The sequence below is a fragment of the Chrysochloris asiatica genome, unplaced genomic scaffold (genome assembly GCF_000296735.1).
Source record: "Chrysochloris asiatica unplaced genomic scaffold, ChrAsi1.0 scaffold00007, whole genome shotgun sequence".
NCBI classification, from domain to species: Eukaryota; Metazoa; Chordata; class Mammalia; order Afrosoricida; family Chrysochloridae; genus Chrysochloris; species Chrysochloris asiatica.
The window spans coordinates 36,246,401-36,266,216 of NW_006408525.1; the positions used below are offsets into that span (position 1 = coordinate 36,246,401).

General features: G+C 40.5%; 1 protein-coding gene across 2 annotated transcripts in view; it reads right to left on the bottom strand.

Moving 5' to 3' along the window:
- Nucleotides 1-12,200: 12,200 nt before the first annotated feature.
- Nucleotides 12,201-19,816, bottom strand: part of PITPNC1 (phosphatidylinositol transfer protein, cytoplasmic 1) — a 366,383-nt gene continuing 358,767 nt past the window's right edge. The window contains exons 9-10 of one of the 2 annotated variants that reach the window (XM_006833591.1): nt 17,053-17,171; nt 12,278-12,632 (exon numbers count right to left, since the gene is read on the bottom strand). In XM_006833591.1, the coding sequence (XP_006833654.1) occupies nt 12,627-12,632; nt 17,053-17,171 (125 nt within the window). In that variant the 3' untranslated portion in view covers nt 12,278-12,626. Of the gene's footprint in view, nt 12,633-17,052; nt 17,172-19,816 lie in introns of both variants that reach the window. The other variant, XM_006833590.1, reaches the window with a different exon arrangement.

The window sequence follows — 19,816 nt, forward strand, 5'->3', positions numbered from 1 at the left end:
TTGGTTGGTATTTTGAGCTACTACATCCATAAATAAAGGTTAAGTTCATCAAATTGTAGCAATTTACACTTGTTGAAGGCTTTTCAAAGATTTAAACGTTAGCATGTTCAGCATGTGGTGGTGATTGCCATGACATATTTGTGGTGAGTAGGGATTGGCTCAATCATTTCAAAGTGAAGGCAAACTTACACAACACTAAAGGGCAAGTAAGGTGATATAATGGATGAAATATTGGGCTACTTACTGCAAGGTCGGAGGTTCAAATCCACTGGTTACTCCACTCCAGGAAAAAGGTGACACTGTCTGCCCCTGGAAAGATGTAGTTTTGACAGTCCTATGAAGCAGTTCTACTCTGTCTTACAGAGGAGTTTTGAGTCAGAACTGATTTGACTTGGCTTAAAGGCAAGTACAGCGGTTCGAAACTACCAGCTGCTCCGCGGGAGAAAGATCAGGCTTTCTACTCCCGTAAAGATTTACAGGGTCGCTATGGGTCAGAACCGACTCGACGGAACTTAACAACAACAACAACAAAGGCAAGTCCCAGTTGTCCATAAGTAGATGCTTAGCACCTGGGACTGTCTGTACTTCTCAACTGCTTTTAGTTCGTTTCCTGTGGTTGAAAGGAACCTAGACTCATAAATACAAACTCAAAATAAGAAGAACTTTATGCAGTGATAGAACTCCAGAAAGCTAGCGAATGACCATCTTCTCTCATATTTGTGAGCTACCTACTTTTCCTCATGGAGCTTCGGTTTTGATTTTCCTGTATGCCTTCTCTTTTCCTCATGAGTTTTCCAGCAGCAACTCCCATCACTAAGCACCCATTTTACTTTAACATGCTGCTGTTCAAACTGAATACACACCGCTTGCTATTCCTGTTGTTACATTTGAAGAAACGAAGGTTCAGAAAGAGGAAGTAACTTGTCTAACGTCACACAGGCCAACCTGTTTTCTTGTGCAGCGCACCACAGATCACCTCCTGTCTATGTTTATCAACTTATCAGAGTCTGTCCTGGCCCCCATCAAATAAGCATTAATGTGTTTGAGAGTCTTTGATGCATATGTTTTAGCAGAGGGGGAAAAATGCCTCAGTGAAATATGTTAATGTTTTTAAAAGTTAAGTTTTTTTTTTGGGTGGGTGAAGAGGAGTGAAGTGGGGGAGGGGGGGGACGTGTGACTATGAAGGAGTTGTATGAGGTAGCCATGTAGTGATGGAGCAGGGTTGTATCTTGAATGTGGAGGTGGGTACATGAAGTTACACAGGTGGTAGAATTGCGTAATAGCACGCACACACACACACACACACACACACACGTGCTTGTAAAACTGGTGAGAGCCAAAGAAGCTGTGTGGATTGTGACAGCATCATTTATATCCTAGTTGTGATATTGTACTCCACTATGCCACCTGTTAAAGAGTTCTGGTAGGATAGTGGTTACGAATCGGGCTGCGAACCTTAAGGTCAGCAGTTCAAAACTACCAGCTGTTCCACAGGAGAAAGATGAGGCTTTCTGCTCCCATAAAGATTTACAGCCTTGGAAACCCTATACAGGGTCACTATGAGTTAGAACCGACTCCACGGCACATAACTATCCAACCACGTTACCTGTTACCATTGGGGGCAGTTGGGTAAAGGGTATGCAGGAACTTGTCCAGTTTTTGGCAACTTTCTGTGTGACTTGAGACTGGTTTCAAAATAAAAACAAAAACAAACCAAGCATTGTGCTGGATGCAGTAGAAGATTGCAGAGACAGTAAAATGATACATATGAGCATCGCGTGGGAATTGTTTCTCAAATAAAGTTTAAGTATTCAACAACAAGATGAATATTATTAATGTCATTGAATTGTACATGTGAAGACTGTTAAAATGGAAAATGTTCTGTTACTTATATTTTTCCATGTTTTTTTTTTTTTAAAAAAGTCTAAATAAATTCATTAAAAAAACAAAAACAAAAAAATAAGCAAAAGTAAAGGCTGCAGTCAAATTCTAAACTATCCTGAGGATGGATTTCATACCTTGTCCTGGTTATGTGTGAGAAATGACCTTAGCTAGCGTTCCCCGGGTGGAGAAATCTCTCTTCCCCAGGGATGACTCTCAGCCGGGCTCAGGGGAGCGTGCTGCCCAGACTGTGAGCATCCTCTTTTGCTGCAGACATGCAATCCACCTTCAATCTACCTGTCCAAGAAGTTACATGAAAGATACAGAGAGTCCTTACCCAGGCTCTGCTAAAATCAGAGAATCGCTGATTCTAAGTAACAGCCAAGAAATTTCACTCAGAGTCTTTTTTGTTTTTAAAGAATAACTTGTTGGCACTTTCATGGTGGTTTTCAGGAAAACATCAAGTAAAAATGCATTTCATGTTTGTTATCCTTGAAAGCATGAAAACAAAATGACTTAGAATTGATGTTTGTTTATTCAATTAAATGCAGTTCCTTATACTGCAGCCAGGCTATTTTATTTATTTACGTGTTTTCTGGAGTAGCAAGCCAGTGTTTTCAGTTTGGTAAGCCAGAGACGTCACTGACATCTAAATAAACTATGTTTATTTAGATGTCACTGAAATCTAAACACTTCTTTGTGTCTGGGCTCTTCCTCCACTCCATTAATGTCCCCCAAACAATATTTGCCAATTAATACATTAAACAAACAAAGGACTTATATGGGAATTGGTGGTGGTGGTTATGTGCCGGGGAGTCGGTTCCGACTAATGGCGAACCTGTACATAGTTTCCGAGGCTATAAATCGTTACGGGAACAGAAAGCCTCATCTTTCTCCCCGCGTAACAGCTGGTAGTTTCGAACTACTGACCTTGAGGTTAGCAGCCTGACTCGTAACCACTATGTTACCAGAGCTCCTTTATACGGGAATTAGCTGTTAGCAATTGCTTAACAGAGCTCTGGTGGCACAGTGGCTCATTGATCGGCTGCTAACTGTAAGATAGGTGGTTCAAACCCACTTGTCACTCTGTGGAGAAAGATGTGGCAGTGTGCTTGTGCAAAGCTTTACAGCCTTGGAACTCCCATGGGATAGCTCTACTCTGTCCTGTCATTAGGAGTTGGAATCAGCTCGATGTTATTCAACAACTGCTTGAAAAATTGAGAATAGTGAACTTTCCAATCTGTAATTACTTGTTATAATGACATGTCCTCATTCATATATTATCAGTGATACTATAAATTGGTACACTTTTCTTTGGATGGGACATATTCATGTTTTAACACTGTGGTTTAATTTCTGGGAATTTACCCAAAATAAGTAATTAAAAAGAAGACACAAACTATCTTTCAAAAAAATATTCCTAGTAGCAGTCTATATATAACAGCAAAATCCAGAAAATAACCTAAATGCCAGATAATAAGGGATACAATTATGGATTTTTTAACCTTTATGTTTATGTAGCTATAAAATACTATATTGTTGTTAAGTGCCGTTGGGTCAATTCTGACCCATGGCAACCCTGTACAGGGTTTCCAAGGAGCAGCTGGTGACCTTGAACCACCAACTTTGCAGTTCAAACAATTTTGCAATCTGATGCATTAGCCCACAGCGCCACACCAATACTCCATAAAATACTATGTAGCTATAAAAAATTATGTATATGCTATGCATATTTATCATCCTCTGCCAAAATAACAAACAAAAGTACCATGGCCTAACAAAAGAAAAATTGAATTCATGTTGGAAGAAGTACAGCCAGGATGCTCCTTAGAAGCCAGGATGGCCAGACTTCGTCTCTCATACTTAGAACATATTATCAGGAGGGACCAGTCCCTGAAGAAAGATATGATTAGCAAAGTGGAGAGTCAGCAAAAAAAAAAGGAAGACCCCCCCAATGAGATGGATAGGCACAGTGGCAGCAGCAATGGCTTCAAGCGTAGCACTGATTGTGAGGTTAGCATGGGAAAGGGCAGTGCTTCCTTCTGTTGTGCGTAAGGCTGCTGTGAATCGGTACCGACTCAATGGTATTTAGCAACATGTACATGAAATGCAAAAGGTACTTACGTAAAAATTCCAAATCCTCGAAGCATGTTGTAGAATGTGTATGTGTCTATGGATTTTTCTCCACAGAAGAAGCAAATTCTAAAACATTGACATTCACATGCTTGGGTCTCTATAGAAGATTTTAATAAAATGCATAGCACTAAATGACAGTGGTGGTTATGTGCTGTGGAGTTGCTTCTGACTCATAGCGACCCTGTATAGTTGGACAATCCAAACTTGTAGAAACATACCTAAATGTTCAAGTTGTGTTCGCAGAAGAGAAATACAAGATGAGTATGGATGGCTAACTTGAACTGGACTCTGCCTGTAGTCCATGTAGCAACATGTGATCTTTTAGGATGCTCTGAATATTGTCACCTGCATGGAGTCCTGGTGTAGTGCTTCAGGATAAGCACTAGGCTGCAAGGTCAGTTTGAACCACAAAGTAACCACCAGCCGCTCCTGGGAAACGCTATACAGGGTCGCTATGAGTTGGAACCAACTCAATGGCACTTAACAACAAATGTTTAAGAGAATAAGATAATTTCCAAGGATTGCTAATCACCAACAAACTGCTAGCACCTTGCATATAGAAACACTTGGGAGCACAAAAGTTATTTTGAACTAAGATTGAAGGAAAAAAACAACCCACAAAGGTCCAGATTTAGCTGCCTTTAAACGCCTTTGAGTGATGGGATAGTCACATTTCCCTTCTACAAGTTAAAGGAGGTGAAGTGATTCCAAGGGATTTGTGTATAATTCAGCCCAGCAATGATGATGCACTGACACATGGGTTTCAGCAGGACCTGAGACCATATCTGGTTTCTTTGGCTGCACATTGGAAATGAAAGATCAGCACTGGGGCTGAATACCAACCTGTTTCCAACTTTCCCAGATGCAGGGAATGAATTACATTTCTGATTTTGTAGGGATATCCTGCAAGGTCACATACTACCCTAACTTGAGAAAAGATATATGTACAAAGGAAAATATATAGGAGTGTGGAAGGCAGATGGCCAATAAGTAAGCAGGGAAAGTCACTATAACAAACCTGAAAATAGAACTTTCCTGGATGAACCACATTGCGTTAAAGACACACACGTTTCAGAGTGGTATTTTCATACGGGGATATTTCAGAAGACGGCATGCAGAAGGAACAAATGAATCATCCTAAACTTGAGAGGCCAAGGTGTGGTTGAAGGTTGGAGGATAGTAACCCCAGTAGAATGTGATGGAGAAAACAAGGAAATAATTAGAAAATGCAGATATGCAGAAGTCTGAGAATAAAACACAAATACCTTGACTAAGAGTGGCACTGGGGAGTTGGGAGGGGGATTTTGTCTCACATGCTGTTGTTGTGAAGTGCCGTGGAGTCGGCTCTGACTCATAACGACCCTGTACAGAGTTTCTGAGGCTGTAAATCTTTACGGGAGCAGAAAGCCTCATCTTTCTCCCGCAGAACAGCTGGTAGTTCCAAACTGCTGACCTTGCGGTTTGCAGCCCGATTCGTACCAGAGCTCCTTTGTCTCACATACTTTGGACATATTATCAGGAAGGACTAGATCTTGGAGAAGGACATCCTGTTTGGTAGAGAGTTAGTGAAAAAGAGGAAGACCTTCAACAAGATGGGTTGACACTGTGACCGCAACAATGGCTCAAACACAGTAATGACTGAGGATGGTGCAGAACCAGGTGCTGGTGTCTTCTGTTGAACACAGGGTCACTGTGAGTTCGAACCAACCAATTATACCTAACAATACACACACATACCATGCACATATCAAGGTGCTTCTAAACTTCATGGAAAAATGGAAAGAAAAGATACTGGAATTTCCCCCCAAACTTTCTGAACCCCTTCAATAGATGAGAATGGGTCCAAAATTAGCCACACAGCAGTTATATGAAAACTTCTGTTGGCTGCACTGTCTTACCAGTGCTTTCCGTTCAAGGTCACTGCTGTGCAGGTGTGAATGTGGACACCGATAATTGAAATTTGAACCGATAATTGAAGGTAAAAGTTTCTATATATATATAAAATATTGGTACTGGTGACAAGACATGGATTCATCACTACGAGCCTGAGAGTAAACTAAAGAGTATGGAATGGAAGCACCCTCAATCACTGACCAAGAAAAAGTTCAAAAGTCTACCATCAGTTGGAAAATTGATGCTTACAGTTTTCTGGAATTCTCAAGGGCCAGTATTGGAATCCTCTTAGTATAAATGTTCAGCAATCAACAATGCTCATTACAGTGAGATGCTCACTGAAGAGCTGAAGACTAAACTTCAGAGGACTGCTCTCCAAGGGCAATGTGATCTTGTGTGACAGCGCACATCCACACACCTCTGCCCACACTGTTGACACTCTGCAAAAACTTCATTTTGGGGGGTTTAAAGCATCCTCCTTAGAGTTCTGATCTTGCTCCATCAGACTTCGCCTGTTTGGACCCTGAAATAAGCCCTTTGAAGAGGAAGTTTAACCTCTGATGAAGAATTGAAGACAGCGGTGCATTTGTAGCTTGCCATTCAGCCTAAAACAGATTTTCTAAGGGAATATGAAAGCTTGTTGACAGATGGGCAAAGTGTATTGAAAAGCAAAATTGATGTATTTGTCTTTTCTAAAATTTGATTTAAATAAATTCTACAGCCAGAGTGTGGATACTTTTGACTCACCTTTATATATACCTACATACACACACACACACACACATACACACACAGAGTTTGGGGCCTTGAGGACTAATGCTGCTGTAAACATTAATGTACAAGTTCTTGTGTGGACCTAGCTTTTCATTTCTCCTGGGAGTGGAATTGTTGGGTCCTAAGTCCTGGTGTTAAGTCCTAAGTGCAGTGTGTTAATACACTGGACTGTAAAGTTGGTATGGTCTGCAAGGTTGGCAGTTCAAGCTCACCAGACACTCCTTGGAAACCCTATACAGAGTCACTATGAGTTGGAACTGACTCAACAGCACCTAACAACAACTAACTCTAGTGTGGTACTGTAGGGATGAGCACTGGACTGCTAACCACAAGGTCAGTAGTTCAAACCCACCAGCCGCTCCTCAGAAACCCTATACAGGGTTGTTATGGGTTGGAACACACTTGACGACACTGAGCATGTTTGGCCCGGGAGTAAACACCCAGACGGACTGTTTCCAAGTTGGTTGGCTGTAAATTGGCCAGCTACTTGTGTGGGAAGTTTGTATTTTGCAGAGAATTAGATGGAGGTGGTAATGGTGAAGTTGGAACTACAAAAACAAGCATGTTTTAGTTAATTGGGTTGATGTTACATCATTTTGGGAATGTTTTCAGTGTTGAAAGATTGGTCTGCCTTTACATGAAGCTGTGGCCGGATCTAGTGAGATCGGAGCTCTTGATTATTAACCATGCTAGTTTTAGGACTGACGGGAAAGCCAGGAGTAAAAGGTGTTTAACTGTACAGTCTCTGAGACAACTGATGAACAAAGGACAATAGAGCATTTCTGTCCTGACCCTATCCATCTCAAAGGACCCTTTTTTTGAAAAATAGGAGCTACTGGAAATGGAGAAAACCCATCAGGGTGGTTTAAGCTCATCCTCAGAGTAAAGAATCTGGTATCAGTTGCACTGAGGTGGTGGTCCTACAAATATCCTCAGGGTGCATTTTCTTGGTCACCACTCAGGATGTGGCCTCTCATGTGATGAGGGATAATCAAGTGCATCTCACTGGACAACAGATTCACCTTGCATTTTCTATGAATAGGTGACTAAACCCAGCACCCAGGTTTTCCCAACCAAGGGACTGAACCCCAAAGGTATTATTAGCAGGCTGGGCTTCCTTGCACACTAAGTCTAAGGCAAGGCCATTGCTTTGCTCCTTTTTACCTCTATGGCTTCTTCCCGTCAACCCACAGGTTCACAACTGCCAATATTCTCTAGCAAAAGAGCTGAGAAAGAAACAGAGGAAGCTACACTTGGAAAGAAGAATGTTTTGTACTTTATTTACAACAGGATGTAAGAAAAAGTAAGTTATTAACAATAATAAATAACTGCAAAAAGAACACAAAACAGCCATAAAGTGTCACAGAAGGATGGCAGGTGTGAAGATCAACTTTTGTTTGTTTTGCTTTGTAGTCTGTAACACTGTGCGATCCTAAACTTGGTCCTTCAGCAATGGCAGTGGTATATTGACTAATTTAACCAATCAAGATCCCAGCTTGAAACGTAAACACTCAAAAGGACACTCTAAGCTACATAAAAACTGGGATAGCTACAACACAAACTTAAAAGGACTCCTGCTCGGTGATAGATAAAAAATGGAGACTCGCGATCGGACAGATATGCTTTCAATTTAAAGCAAAAAGCATGAAGAGATTTATCCTAAAGCATTTGTTAACAAAATTACATTTACCAATGGCAGACGGAAAAGTTCTCAGCATGTTCACATTCTCTTATTGCACTAATTCCTAAAAAGCTTAAACACATATTTTAAATGCAAACAGGCTCTTTTGAAGGTAGAACACAGAAGAATCCGATATGCTTTGCTTCAGCATGCCAACACTGTGCTGTTTTGTGTTAACACTTCAGTGTGTCAGCAAGAATGAATAGCTCGAACTAGTTCATTTTATGATCCAACTGCAGTCACCGGGCAAATTTTTTTTTTGTTTAATTTCAAGAACTATGTCTCAAATGGTCATTTAGCCTACTGAGTTGGTTGACCAGAAAAAGAACCCAAACTATTTAGACAATTCCTTTCTAATAGATTATCTGATTATTCATTAAAGGCAGAGTAAATCATACTCTGACCCTTCTTCTAAAGCAAACTTCTTATTGACCTAAGCCAATCAGTGACCCATTATTACCTGTTGCCTCTGAGTCATGAGGAGATGCTAAGGAAAGTAGAATTTAAGTCTACACATAAACACATTAGTCCTAAACATTCAGAGAGAAATGATTTCTTGAGGGCGTCAGGATATAGTCTTAAGTCCTTGTTTATTACAGTGTCTTGAGAAACCCCACAAAATCATCCTCTTGAGGGGTGTTGTTTTGTTTAAGTGTCCACAACTGTGTTACTTCAAGATGTTCATGACCAAAACCATGGCTAATAAATACCTCCACATAAAACCAAAACCATTTCCTCCCTCCCCCACACACAGATGCCAAGCCGTTAACAGAAGAGTTCGTAAATTCGTTCGCCAATGAAACCACTATTGTTTCAGTTGTAACTGTGGCAACTGAAAAACGTCATAGTCTTCTCTGTTGTCATATTTCCTTGTCTTATTACAGCCCCAAAGAAGGAAATTGAAATCACCTTCAGTGCAGACTGTCAGCAAAGTTGAAGTAGTAGAGACAGCAAGTTCTTCCGGTCGAAGAAAACACAGCGAGAGCAACAATGTTTATACTTAAAGCCAACGGGGAGCACAGGGACAATTTATATTTGAAATCCACCCAAAGTGATGACATTTATGGTCATTTGATGGTCTCCACTAGCATCAGAGATAGAGATGTGATGTATCCATGTGTTAGTCTATAGATTATTGATTGTAATTTGGCCATCAGAGACTTAAAATTGATGGTGTCAGAATCACTATACTATATTTATATATATCTACAGGTATAATACAATTTTGGTGAACAAAGTTGAATGTTTCCACACAGCAGACATAGGCACTGAGTTAAGGATCTATTTCCCCCCAAACATGCTTAATGAATTCAAGTTTCTGCTTTTTTTTTTTTTCTTCTTCTTTTTCTTCTAAATTTCCATCATGCAGCCACTTAATTTCCATCCTTAGAAGAACTACTAATGTTCTATATACATGTTCATTGGAGGCTTGTATCCCACAGTAAGGAACTCATGTATGCAGAAGGTGAAGTGATCCTTGAAAACCAGGATATATATATAGAACATCGAAGGCATTTATACCTTGTAATGACTGGATTAAACATTCAAAGCAACTAAAGAAGTGCTTGCATCCCCTTCCCCTTTGGGATTATGTGCACGAACCACATGTAGACAGAAAAACTGACTGAACTTTTTAGAAGCATATACATTGGTTGGCAAAGAATCACACTATCATGGGTAGTTTTATGGTTGGTGTCTGTGGCATTATACTGGCTGTAAAAGAGATTAAACTTACAAAAAGAAAGCATAGATTCATTTTCAAAGCATACAGAATTATGGGACTCGAGAGCAGAAGCTATTTTACAAAAAAGGGAAAAATTGCAATGGAATTCATGGAAAAGCTAGGTGCCAGGTATGTTCACAAACTACACAAAATAAGTTTGTTCAGTGTGGAAATAATGATCCCACCCACATCAATTTCAACTTGCAAATGGTAAGCAAATACATATACTATCTAAGTGTCTTCCGAAAGTAGAATTTTGCCTTCTAAAACTATCCATCTAGACCAGCATTCCCATTTACTATGACTGTGTGGAGAGGGACCCAGTAAGTGCCAGAAGTTTGATGAAAGATTGTTTTCCCACAAGCAAAATCATGCTACCAGACCATGCAAAAAAAGGTGTCTTCCTAGGGTGTTAATCATTCTTAGGGAAGAGATGAACTGTTGAACTAAGCTACTTGCAACTGGTTAACTCTGGAGTCCTGGGTCTATTCATTTTTTTCCTCTCTCTTTTTAAAACGAAATATCAAGGTATAGACAAAGAGATGGTCAGACAGTCTGAACTATGACTTGGAACCCTTTGGTGCTGGGCTCGTGGGTCCAGCATCTTGCACCTTGCAGGAATGTAGCAACCTGAAAGATGTTACAGGTTGTAGTCTGGGCTCTGAGAGAAGCAGGCAGGGGCCACTGGCTGAGAGATTGGGAGAAAGAGGATCAAGCTCCTTGGCCTTTTTTGTTGTTGTTTCCTTTAGGATCTGTGTTTTGGGAAGGTCCCTTTCCTGAGGTCAGAGGTGGTGGTCAGGAAGGCTAGCTGGGGCCCAGGACTTGAGTTACCCAACAACTTTGTTCTTTTCCTCTCTTGGAGGAGACAAGAAAATGCTGTTTCTGCTTGCCCGTCCTTCTGCAGCTAAAGGCAGTGAGGTATGAAGGTAGCAGCTTTTTTTCTTTAGACTGAAGGAGAATTGTCTCTGCCACTTTGGTGAATGATCTTCCCTCCTGTTAACTTGACTCTAACTAATCCTGTATTTCCACTACTAGCCAAAAGAAACACACCAAAACCAAAACATAAAACGACACAAGAGTCATATCTGTTACCATACCTCCTAACTCTGCAAACTAGGCCTGCGAAACCATCCTTCTCGCTTCCTGTTTTGCTGCACTCCTATGACATTCCCAGTATTTGAATTTCAAGTAAAGAGAAAAAAAAAAAGACAGTCTTTTCTAGGGTCTGGGGATGGCCCATCCATTCCAGGGAAGTTTGGATATCACTAAGAGTAAAACAAGGAGGGTGCTTGGAGACAGTTCTCTGTTTTAGGGTACCCCCGCTAGAATTCCTGACATGTTCAAATCCAGTTAGCTTCCTCAATCCTTGTACTTCTTTGAATGGGCAAAGAGCCAATGAATCCTACTCAGTTAATTGCAAATCTGAGAATATTAATGGATGATAGAAATTGACAAATCAAGGTTGGCTGGTAGCTGCCGAGGGTGTGGAGATGTCGGTCTCACCCTGGCCTCTTAATTCCTACAGTAAACCACTCCAGAATCAGTTAGCTATGGTCACATTCTTCCAGGCAATTCTTAAAGGTTTCTGAGGCCGTGAGGGCACAGAAGGGAGAGTTATTAAAAGACAGAAACAAGTGGAATCTTTATCAAATTCTGTGAAAGGTATAAACCGGTTATCATTAATTGCACTTGGAGCCTCTATAGGTTGATAATTAAAATTTTCAAAAATTTAAAGAGTTGATTTGGCCCCAAATCCTGAGTCAGACTAACCAAAATAGGAATCTCAGTAATTATTGGTATTCAAGTATAGGCGGTCAGCAGTTCAAAATTGAATAATTAGGTATGCTATGCCTGAGAATATGCTTTGAAAATTTCAGGTTTGATAGAGGGAATTGGCTTCCATTCTTTTACTACACCTTTGTCACAAAGTGGTGCAAAGTGTTCCTTTGTTTATCCAATGGCAAGACTTCCTCCCTGGTGAACAGCTGTCTCTATGGAAGATTCCCCACTGTCCTTTGCAATTCTTAACCATTACTATGATGCAGTGTAGCTACTAAGGCATTCATATTATATGTTTAATTACTTAACCACATGCACACCTGGAGATCGAAGAAGATCGAAGGAACAGGTTTAAGTGACAAAGCAGTCATTCTCTCTATCAGGCGATTCTTAAACAAAACAACCCAAAATGAAAATATAAAACCCCATGAAATCTCCCCAGTACAGGTTACTCTGACTTGGGCCGACATGGCTTATCTGAAGAGTGCATGCCAGGTAAATTCAGGGTGGCTTTTTTCTCAGGGTCTGGAAGCGTGAGAGTTTCTGGGGCGGACTTTTTCCGGGGCCGATCTCTGGGGACTGAGAGGAATTCGGGTGGGTCTGTGGAGAGAGGTGTGGATGGAGCGCTAGAAGGAGCACTGCGGATGGAAGAAGGCAGCAGGGAGATGCTCGAGATAGAAATCGCAGGGGGGAAAACGCCAATTTTCTTGTTGGTAGCTTCCTGAGTGGCTCGTTCAAATTCTCGGACTTCATCCATTGTCATGTCTTCAAAGGAGAAAAGAAAGACAAAGAAAAATGAGAGTTATTTGCAAGAGATGGAAACAGACTCTTGGCAATGCCTTCAAAGAGCTCTACCTTAAAGGGGCTTCACGAGATTACGAACCCAAAGGACCATATAAATGCTCAAATAATTCTTTTGCTTTTTGAGGCAACCCACGCCCCCCTCAAAACAATATTCCTTTATGAATCTCTATCTTTTCAAAGTCCTTTTCAATGAGAATTTTAAGTATTTTGCACAAGAACTTAACAGGAGAGTACAGACCAGTCCAGGGGAGAGTGTGTGCACGTGTCTGTGTGTATGCTGGTGTTTTATTGTTATTGGTCCATGGACGTTAGATGCACGGCTGGTCATTTCTTCCATAAAGATAAGGTGATTGTTAAAGCAACCAGTTGTGCTGGAATGAGACATGTTACTATCGACCTTCCATCATCCAAGCACAAGAATACCTTTATAGGACAAACAGGTATCAGAATTCTCAGCAGGCTGCCTTCTTACTAAGTATACGCTTTACGTTTTGATGCCGTGGTTACTGGCTTCCTAATCGTGTACCCACCAAACACTGACATGCTTTGTTTTAATTGATTCAGTTTTAAGGAAAACAAATGAGAAGACAACAACAATGAATCCTGTTCATGATCGCAGAGCTAAGAAAAGAAAACCACTTCTTAAAGAAACCTAAAAGAAAAAGAATAGAGAATGAAAAGGGGGATAATTTCATGAGTGAAGGTATTATTATTGGTTTTTAAAAAGTAAATTATATGGAATTCAACAAGTAAATAGTCATGCCTCATCCAATAGGCACTGTCAAATCATGTCGATTTCCCAAATACTTGTTCTTATTAAGGAGAAAGTGAAATAAAAATGAATGTAAATCATTCTCTAATGTACGAGGGTAAGCACAAAAAGTATTGCTAGTTCAAATATGCATGGGTTTATTCCAAACAAAACATGTTTAAACATGGTCTCTGGGATCAGTGGACAGTTACAGACAAGTTCTCTCAATAAACACTTGTCTTAGTGTTGTTGTTGTTAGCGCCGAGTTGGTTCTGACTTATAGAGACCCTATATTGGGTTTCCAGGGAGCAGCTGGTGAGCTTGAACCTCTGACCTTGCGGTTCAAGCCAACTTTACAGTTCAGCGCACTGACCCACAGTGCCACACCAGGACTCTGTTTAGTTTCCTTAGGGTGCCTTCAAGAAAAGAGCCAATCAAAACTGTGGTTTCCCAGGGTATGTGTTAGGCCAGTTAACCTCAAGGGGAGGTCAGCTCAGAAGACTATGGTGACTGATTTTGGGGATTTTAACAGGGTGGTCTTGATGGATTTTCCTGAAGGACACACGGGCTTATTAGGAAGAAGTTTAAAGAAAGTTTTCTGCATTGGTGGGAAAAGGCCAGAAAAGTTGTGCTGAGGAAGTTTCCCCATCACAACAATACATCTGCTCATTCTTCGAGGACTATCCTACAAGAATTTCATTGGGAAACCTATTCTGACCACCCAATAGTCCCAATCTTGCTCCTTCAACTCAAAGAACATTTAAAAGGAACACAATTTGAATCCCTCAAGGACCCCCAAACTACTGTTTGATGTGTATAGAATTCTTTGGAGAAGGGTTAAAGAGATGGAAAATACCACCTTTACAAGTGTATAGACCTAGATGGAGGCTACCTTGAGAAACAATAGCTTCACATTTTGAGATCTTTGTTTAATAAAGGGGGTCTGTGATTTTGTAACAATACTTTTTGACTGACCCTCGCATTAGATACTTACTGCCATTTAGTCTGGAAGTCTATCACTGTGTTATTTCATATAGCAATGACTTCCTTCTCAGGGGCTGTGCAGTTTCTTGTCTTTTCTCTCACTATCAACAATTCTGTTCTCATTACCTCTGAATCTAGCTATCCCTGGATACACATCCTTTGCCATTTTCCTTTGTTGGGACCAGGGAAACCACGTAACTGGCCTTATTAGACCACGTAACTGAATGAATAAGAGACAAAATCTGCTATATATGAATTTTCGACATTTATTTTAGCTTCTTAGAGACCCATTTTTCATTGTTACTTGTTCTCTGCCCTGTACTTGGTAGTTCAAACGTCATTGGATGATATTGCATGAATAAATGAGCAAGAAACAATATAACAACTTTGGAAATATTAATCATGGAATTTATATTCATAACAGTATTGTTAATTATTAGGTCTCATAATAATCATCAAATCAGAAGGATATTTCCTAAAACAAAATCCTTAAGAAGATTTAATGGGGTCAATTATGAGATTTTCCTGGCAAGGAAGAGTTTTTATAAAGGAAATGGCAAACGATGGCTGAGTGATGGTAAAATTTAAAAAGATACCAACAAAAATTGCAAAGGAAAATTTAGTATTTCTAACTAGAACGGTTTTTTACAAAATTTAAAAGAGGATGTTAAAAATAAAGTTGATACTCTCAGAAATTTTTCAATAAATTGGGTTTCTGCTATTGTAAATAAATGGCTTTCACTGAAAATGTAGACTTTGTAATAAACAAGTGGCTGAATATATTGCTCTACTCCACATATCCAGCAGGGGGCAGAGATGACCAAAGTAGAGTTTTAGAAGTTCCTTTCCTTGAAGGCTTTTAAACTGTTCAATTGTGGAGACTGTTAACTTCCTTATTGCTGTGTTCATGAATGTTAATTCTGCATAATTTCAATGTAATTTGTCCCTGCTCAAGTTGATGATTTAAATTTTACTTAGCACTCAGGCAGTTTCCATTTGTGATGAACAGCAACCTCTTGATTTGAACATTTTTAATGTTAAAGGAGAAAGGCTATTGAGAAATAAATGATCCCCCATTTCATGGACTTCAAAAGAATGAGGGAAATGTCCTAAGCATTCAAAATAACCACTCTGTGTAACTTCTGAGGAGGGAGGCATCCCTTCCGCTGAAGTCAAGAGAACCACTGGGAGATGCAGCCAGAACATACATGGTCTTTCCCATGGAGGGCACCACTCTGGGGATCTATCAGCAAACTATTCACCATACAGTAAGCTTGTCACATCTTAAGAGTGACTAAGTAAAACGGACAGGAAAGCCAAGAGCCCGAAGCCAGAAGAACAGAAAAGCACAGTGCTTCCTAGCCTTTGGAAACACGGCCCTGTCTTTCCTCTGGTCATAGTGAGCAGCTTTCAGAGAGGCTGATGGGGGAGCTGGAGCCTAGCATTCCTAACAAAAAAGAGAACTGAACGTGGTGGCAATTCATGAGCACTTCTCATTTTAGAACAGGGAGAGAGGAAGGAGGAAGTCCAATTGGAAGGAGGATTCTATGGTTCTGTGTAGAGAGGAACGCCTCTGTGAAGTTGCTTCTGAGCAGCTTTCTGTAACACCAATCACCACATGCAAATCAGGAGGAAGAATTAGGGGTCCTTTCAACCTCAAGGGCAGTCACATGCACCCTAAAGCAGCACATGAGCCTCGCAGAGCACGGCACTGGTTCCAAAGACATGCTCCACAAACCCAAGCAACCATTCCCGATTCTGCAGCATCCTTAACAACCCCCCACTACCTGTTCATTCTTCAAAACTACAGGATTAATTTTCTATAGAAAACTTTAGATGTGACATTCTGGGGCCTGGGCTAATGGAATGAAGGTGGAAGCTGACACACCACGAGATCCCAGCTCTGGCTGAAGACAAACATCAGGGATACTTGGTGATTACATTTTTCTGTCTTAACTACATCTCCTCTTCAGTTCATTAGTGTGAATGAGTGAGAGGTCACTCGATTTAAACGGCTGGCATCCACCATACAGTTAGCTCTCCAGAGCTTACGTGTGACTAAGTAGTCTTGAAGGTCTCTGCGGTTCATCTAAGTCCCAGGCTACACCCACTCTACAGCCCTGCACAAATCCAGCTCAGCCAGTGCGTATGGGCAGACTGCAGCCCAATCTTGGGATTCACTGATATGAAAAGGGATTGATGGGGTAAAACAACAACAAAGAACCACAGAAAGCATCTCAAAGCAAATGTAAAGAAACCTAAAATCGCAGATGAGCCAGCCGCTTGCCCTTGAGTGTTTGCTATATTTTAAAAAGCAACTACTTGTTCCCGTTTATATATGACATCCAGTTTTTACCCCTTTGCTCTTTCATGGTGCAGGCACTTTATTTAGCACCACAAAATGTTTCCACTCTCCATGTACTTAGTTTTAGGGCTGAAATAACCTCCAAGCCAAGAGGCTTCCAAGAAGCGTGATGTTTAGAAGTGAGGTGACGTTGCCCAATTCAGAGCCAGCTCAAGTTCTTCATCAACAGCTTCTGGGAGACACCACGCTTTTGTGGAAGGCTTGGAATAGAGCATTTCAGAGTACAGTTTACATGTGTGTTTGGGGAAGGGTGGGCAACATGTTTCAAAAATTCTACATACACTTGTTTTGGCATGGTTCTCTATGTCATCCACAGTGGAGGAATGCTGATTGCAAACTTTTATGTTGGTTTGTTCATGCATGTTTTTCTCGTATTCTCGAACATCATCCATTGTCATATCTGAAAGAAGGTCAAGACGTTGGTAACTTCCGTTATTAAATGCAAACTTTCAACGGAGAGACTTTAAGATAAAGATGGCAATTTAGCAGAAGCCAGAGAGAGGTTTAAAAAGCAGAGAATTCAGTAACTTTATGATGAATAATCATAAAGTTAGCTAAACCAACCGAAGGGGGGAGTGAGTGCGAAGAATTAGGCTTAAAAAAAAAAAAAAAGGCTTGGAACAGAGAAGAGTGGAAATTGTTTACGAGTGTGAGCTAGGTATGTGGAAATATTAGCACGTGGGCAGTGCCATAGCCCGGGATCTCCTAAAGTGTCCTTAGAAGATCCCTCAGGGATAGATGTTTAGATTTGATTGGTTTCATACTTACCTTCCATGTACCTTTCCAAATAAACTTAGAGAACCTTTGAATTCATGCAGACAGGGACACTTTCATTGCTATTACGGGAGCCAGTGACGTAAAAGGCAGGGAGCTAAGTTCCTGGATTCAAGTGAGCTATGGCGGAATTCTCACCCAGAGACAGACTTTCACACAGAACCCATGGTGTCGGTGTAGGTCTATACTGCACTTCCAGTCTAGTCTAACAGCTTGAAAATGGCTGGGACTACTGCCACCCACATATGTTTATAAATACAATGGCACATGACATGATTCTGATTTTTGGCCAGAGTCTATAGTTTTTCAGTATTTCAGGATAATAATGATATTTCCTAATCTGGTAGCTCTCAATGGCATTGAGTGACATTTTTGGTTGTGACAACTGGAGGTCTACTGGCATGTAGTAGGTAGAGGACAGGGTTGCTGTAAAACATTCTACGATCCAACAACAAAGAATTAATTATCTGGTCCAAAATATCCGTAGTGTCACGGATGAGAAATCCTGTCTTACTCGAACTGATAAAAAACTGAAACAAGGAACTCATCCATCTTCCGCATGTGAAGCACATAAAATTGACAATTAGTCTCACATTGAGTACTTCTGGGCTTTTATCTCCCCTGTCACTCCTCAGAAACCCTATACAGGGTCGCTAAGACTCAGAACTGACTGGATGACTCCAAGGCATTTAACACCTTCACCCCTGCCTACCCCTTGGTTGCTTTCCGTTTTATCAGCACTTCTCCCAGACAAGGCCTTCCTCCATTGCTCTCTTGGCTGAATTGAACCTTATGCCTCTTTACAATAAAGTTGTGCAGGACAATTGCTTCATCTACCACCCTGATGGCTAATTAGCTAGGAGAGGATTGAGAGTGGGGGATTCGCAGCTGGACCTTTTCCTGAAGTGTTTTCTGTATCATGTGGTTCAGTGGCTTTTTATATCATGCCACGTGCCATATGAGCTTCTCTTCCTTTCCAAAGGGCACACTTGCCAGAGGTTTATGATTTAATTCTGTGCGGTCTGGGGCCAAGATGGAGGGCGGCTCTAAAGCCAGACTTGGGCAATTTTATTTAGCTGATCATCTCCCCCTGTGCCCTAAAATTGTTCATCATAAATGCTGTCCATAAGCAATGTAAGTGGCAAGAATGCTAAGCAGCTGGTTGGCCAAGCAAAGAGTATGCTGTTCTTTTAGAAAAACCGAGGTAACCATAAAGCAAGCTTTGTGATCTGAGCAAATGCATCTTGGTTAACAATGACACATTCTTTCAATATAGTCCCATTCATCTCCGCAGCTGGTTGTTGAAATGTGTTAAACACACACCTGGAATGAATCGTCAAAGGTCATTTTTGGCTAAAAGTTAAAAAAAGAAAATTCTCTCTACAAGTGCCTGTTTTTTTCACTTTATGTCTCCTCTGGCGTGGTAGTAATTTAGAAACAGAAGTTAAAGGGGTTCTGATTTCTTTGTTCGCCTGCATCACTCAGTGTCTTTAATCAGCTCAGTGTTAAGAGAGGAGCTTAAACTATGTGACCAGGTATTGATATACTGGAAGTGACATCAACAAAGGTGCTCATTACTGAAAAATGGAAAACAAATCAGTCCCCTGAGATTACTGTGCAATCACTAAAAATGATATAGACATATCCTTGAAACATTATTAAATTAAACATTAAGTGTTGTCGAGTCGATTCTGACATTGCGATTCTCTATGGATGTAGGGTTTCCAAGGAGCAGCTGGTGGGCTTGAACCGCTGACCTTGTGGTTAACAGTCCAGTGCTTATCCTACATGATCCCACAAGACTCCAAAGTAAAACACAATAGTAGCAAAAAAAAAAAAAATATATATATATATATATATATATTATCTTGTAAGAAACCATTTTTGTTAAGGAAAAGCATGACATTTTGAAGAGACTAAAAGGATACAATTCAAAATGTTAACAGTGATAACCACTAAGAGCTGAAATTACAGGTAATGTTAATTTTCTTCTTTTTGCTTATCATAGTTTCTAAATTTCTGACATCAAATATACTTGTGTCAGAAAGAGACAAATGACCTTATTTTGACAATCTGTGGTTTGAGGTCATTAGGCAGATGGCATCAATGTGGAATTGGTAAGGAATTGGCACAGTGTCCGCTTTTGTTGTGGACGGATAAGGCCACCATGAGTCAGGGACTGAGAGCAGCAGGTAACAAGGACAATGTACACTTTCCTAGAATTCCTGCCCATTCTACTTTTTTTTTTTTTTAAGTGAAGAATAAATAAAC